This window comes from Pteropus alecto, unplaced genomic scaffold (genome assembly GCF_000325575.1).
Source record: "Pteropus alecto unplaced genomic scaffold, ASM32557v1 scaffold189, whole genome shotgun sequence".
Lineage (NCBI taxonomy): Eukaryota > Metazoa > Chordata > Mammalia > Chiroptera > Pteropodidae > Pteropus > Pteropus alecto.
In genome coordinates this window covers 2,568,677-2,572,957 of record NW_006442117.1, presented here as the reverse complement: position 1 = coordinate 2,572,957, position 4,281 = coordinate 2,568,677, and the positions used below count along the sequence as shown (strand labels likewise).

At 47.1% G+C, this 4,281-nt stretch overlaps 1 protein-coding gene across 1 annotated transcript in view; it reads left to right on the top strand.

The window, feature by feature from the left end:
• Window positions 1-869: 869 nt before the first annotated feature.
• The window catches only part of RBM34 (RNA binding motif protein 34), an 18,248-nt gene continuing 14,836 nt past the window's right edge, over window positions 870-4,281 (top strand). Inside the window, exons 1-4 of the mRNA XM_015596252.2 lie at window positions 870-984; window positions 1,070-1,244; window positions 1,456-1,592; window positions 4,239-4,278. Of these exons, the coding sequence (XP_015451738.1) occupies window positions 932-984; window positions 1,070-1,244; window positions 1,456-1,592; window positions 4,239-4,278 (405 nt within the window). The 5' untranslated portion in view covers window positions 870-931. The remainder of the gene's footprint in view (window positions 985-1,069; window positions 1,245-1,455; window positions 1,593-4,238; window positions 4,279-4,281) is intronic.

Below are 4,281 nucleotides of genomic sequence, written 5' to 3'. Positions count from 1 at the left end.
TCTAATTATAATCTAATATTTTTTATCACCTAAAAGTCAATGTACCAAATATTGACCAGCTTCGATAAATATAGAGATCCAGAACACAGGGTGAATAAGACACCCATTTACATCTTGAGACTGAGTAACACTAATGCAAATACATATACGGAGGTTTGGAACAAGATTATACCTCTTGTAAATGCCGGAAAATTTCCATAAATGATTAAGTATCTGAGGTGGGCCTTGAAGGACGGTTACAATTTTGCAGGTGAAAATGAGGGGTAAAGAGCAAGCATAAGAAGGGCTGACGGAAAGGGAAGGACTAACAAGATGGCGAAAAAGGGCTAGAATTCTAGAAAGGGTTTGGGGAGGGATGAGTCTGGGAAGCTAGGCAGATTAAAAAGCAATTTTGAGTGCCAAGCATGTACTTTTCCTGGTAGAACAGCAGAGCAGACCAGGTTAAAGCTGTGGTCTCCAACTATTTGTTTGTAACTTTACTTTGAAATAATGTCCAATTTCAGAAAAGTTGCACGAGCAGTACGAAGTAGTCCCGTGTACCCTTCACACCGAATCGACAATTAACTCCCGAATCCCCGCAACCTCATTCCTTGAGAACCTCCTTCCTCTCCAACAATTCCGGGGTTTCGTGCGCCCTCTCTCTGCGGGGACTGACCCCCACTTCCGGCCTGGCTGATTCCCATTTACACTTAGGGCCTGAGCTACTCCTGGGAGACACTTCACTCCCAAACTCCGTTTCTCGGGAACAGAACCGGAAAGAGAGCGGGCCGCAGCCCCGCCCCGCCCCCTGGTATCTCCCGCCGCCGGTGTCTCCGCCCCCAGCGCGGCCCCAGGGGCGCCGAGGCGGAAGGGGCGTGGTCCTGGCCGGAAGTCGCCGGGACCCGGAAGTGCGGGGTCGCGTGCTGCGGCTCCGGGAGGCCTCCGGCTGAGAATGGCTCCGGAAGGGAAGACCAAACGGAGGAAAAAGAAGAGTGCTCAGGAGGGGTGAGTCGCGCGCGCCACGGGACCCTGGGCTCGGGCGGGTGAGCGGTGGCGCCGGTGTTGCTGAGTCTCTGGCGTCGGTCCCCAGGGAGAGCCCGGACGATGGCGGTCGTGGGCCTCTGGCAGGAGACTACCTGGTCGGACAGGTCGCCGACAGCTTAGTCCACGGCGCGCGCCCTTCCGGAGGCGGCCCAGGTCGGCTGGCGGCCCTCTTCAGCTCCGTGGAGCCTCAGCTTCCACCCGTGTTCGTGCCTGTGCCTAAGGTAAGTCACCGATTCCCCTCCGAGTGGCCCAGCAGAGCAGCTTGGAAGCAAGAATCTGCCCTGCAGGCCATGATTTCTTAAATGAGGCAGGTAGGATGAATTTCCAGTAATTGGTCATACCGGCGAGAGAGAAAAGATGCTAACTTAGAAAGACCCCCCCTAAATTATTGAAAAGGATGAGGTCTCACACATAACTTCAAACTTTTAAAAGGAAACCACCAAAAAAAGGAAACGGGATGAGGAGGAAGAAAGTACATTCCCAAATCAAAGACCACTTTTGCAAGAACCTGCCAAAAAAGTGAAAGCGAAGAGGAAACTTTCCGATGCCGACAAAAAGTTGGCAGACAGGTTAGTAAAATTCTCTTAGGTGATTCAAGAAAATAGAAATCGAGGTACTTAATCTGTAACAGCTATCTTAACTTTTTGCTCATTCTGTAGTTTTTAACATGGAAAATCTCATACATATTCAAAAGTCGAAAAGATAAGGTCTCTGTGTTTCCAATATCAACTATTATGAAGACTTGGCCAGGCTCATTTCATCTTTACCCCATTCATATCCACCTCCTTAATTGTAAGCAAACTTAAGTCTTATACGTTTCATCGGTAAACATTTCAGCATGTATGTAAAAGACGAGTTTGATTTTCTTAAACTCATTCAGAGATCACATTTTCTCCATTAGCCTAAGTTTTTTTTTACAGTGAATTTGAATCAAGATCCAAACAGCATAACATCACAGATTCCTAGTTAACTCTCTTCACTCTCCCAGGCCACTCTTCCATCCTCCTCTTTTCGTTTTTCTCTCGTTAGGCGGTCTTGTTATCTGTTCAGAGCTATAGACTAGCAGTTGTAGTCTATTGCTTTTTATCCTATTTAATGTATCTATGCGCATCCTTAGTTTTCTCCCCTCTTTCTCAGGGAAATTGTTGTCTTGTCCCAGGTTAATTCAGGCACCTGTGCCATGTATACCATGCACTTCCTCTTCTGCTCTCTCCGGGATTGTGCCATCAGATGGACTTTTCTGTTTTACATATCCTTGACCTGTCTACCATGTAAACGTGCTCAAGAGTTTCACCTTAAAATATCCAACCGAACGGAACCCTGCTCACAGTCCCGTGTCTCTGGCACCATTCCCCCAGTCCTTCCCTTCGTAGTCAAGCTGCTAGAAGCAGAAGGCTTTACGTGCGCGCTCTTCCTTTTCTCGATCTGTTCTCTCTTCCGTGCCCTTGGCAGTCTGTATGTTGTGCTTGTCTTTGCTTGTTCTGACCGTGTTCCTGAAGCAGCGCTCACTGAAGCCATCCTGACCTAGTTGTCATCTTTAATAGGCTAGACAGGCTCTGTCTTACGAGTCCTCCGTTAGCATGTCACACGGCTGCTTTTCTTCTGGAAGCTCTCGGATTTTTCCATAAGTCTCCTCCGATTCTCCTTTTGTCTGTTATTGTTGGAACCTTTTCTTCTGACCGCTCCCTTAAGTGATTTTCTTCAGAATTCTGTTCTCAGTCATCTCATGACCCTTTTTCTCCCCTCATTCTGGGCCATCTTGTTTGTGCCCGTGAGCCACCATTCTGATCTCTCTCCTGAGCTCTAAACCTGTATGTCTTTGCCCACTGGCTTCTGCACCTGTATGTTCTGTGTACATTTCTAATTCAGGACGCTTCAGACTGAGTTAGTCGTCTTCATCGAACCTGGTCCTCTCCCAGGGGGTCCACCAGCCCTCCAGGCGCCTGAGCCGGTGACTTGGGAGTCATCTTACACCCCTTTTCCCCACATACCTGATTAGTTGCCAAGTCCTGATGAGGCTGTCTCTTTAAATGATGTGTTTAATCTGTGTTCCCCTGTCCATCCCCTCCCTGGCTCTGGCTGGTCTCTTGTCTCCTTAGTGGTCTCCCTCGTCCCCTTCCTAATTATCTTCTGCTCTGCTGCCTAAATGAGCTTTTTAAGGCATTCTGGACGTCCTCGGTGGCCCTCCAGCTTCTGTAGGATAAAATCTAAGCACTGCATAGTGGGCACAGTGCTTCTTGACCTGGTTCCCGCCCTGCAGGACTATCTCATTTCCTTTCCTGCTGCTGGGCCCTTTATGTACTGTAGCGAGCAAAGCACTAGACGTGGACCTGCTCCTCAGCGGAGCTCGTGCTCTGCTGGAGGACTCGTCCCGGCCAGCGTTCACTGAGGATCGGCTGCATGCCAGACGCCTCCTTTCCTCTGAGAAGCCTTTCCTTTTTCTCTTGTTTCTTTTACATTTCTACACCGCGTATTATAAATATTGCCATTTTATTGTGAACTTCGCCTTTCTCTTCAGCCACTGGACGACATTGTGTCGGCAGAGGCTGGAAGTGAGTAGGCACCCAGGAAACAGTGAATGAATGAGTGACTCCTACTCCCCAGTGTCTCCCCTCACTCCTTAAGGTCCCGGATCTGTTCTCTTCTTGTTGGACTGATGCTCAGACCTCACTTTATCCGTGGGCACCAACACTTTATATTATATTTGCTATTTCAGAATTTACTTTTGACGAGCAGTGCTTTAACTATTACAGAACTACTATAAGTAGGAAATCGCAGTTTTCCTCTTGGCCAGATTGCTTTTACATAGTAGTATTTTGCAGGCATATTAACCTTTATAGACCCCGGGGAGTGTCGCAGTGCATCTGGAGCTGTAGAACAGAGAATGGAATTAGACAGCAGGATAGTGTGAGCTAAATCTCGAAGAGCTTTAAATGAAGCAATTTTTGTTTAAGTGAACTTTTGTTGTTTGCTATTACCTGGCAGTTTTAACATCTTCAAAATTGAGCTTAACTTGCTTTAACTCTTGAGTGAATGAATGACTCCTATTCCTATTCTAAAGATACTAGTCACTTTTCGATAATGCTACTTTTAAAATTTAGATATATTTGTGGATGGTAAGTTTATAGGTAGGAAAGCCAGAAGTGGGGGGGAAATATTTCTAATCGCTGTGTTTGCCAAACTAGACTTCATTTCTTCTTTTTTACCTTAAAAAGAGAAAATGCTCTAGCAAGTGCTGATTTAGAAGAAGACACGAAC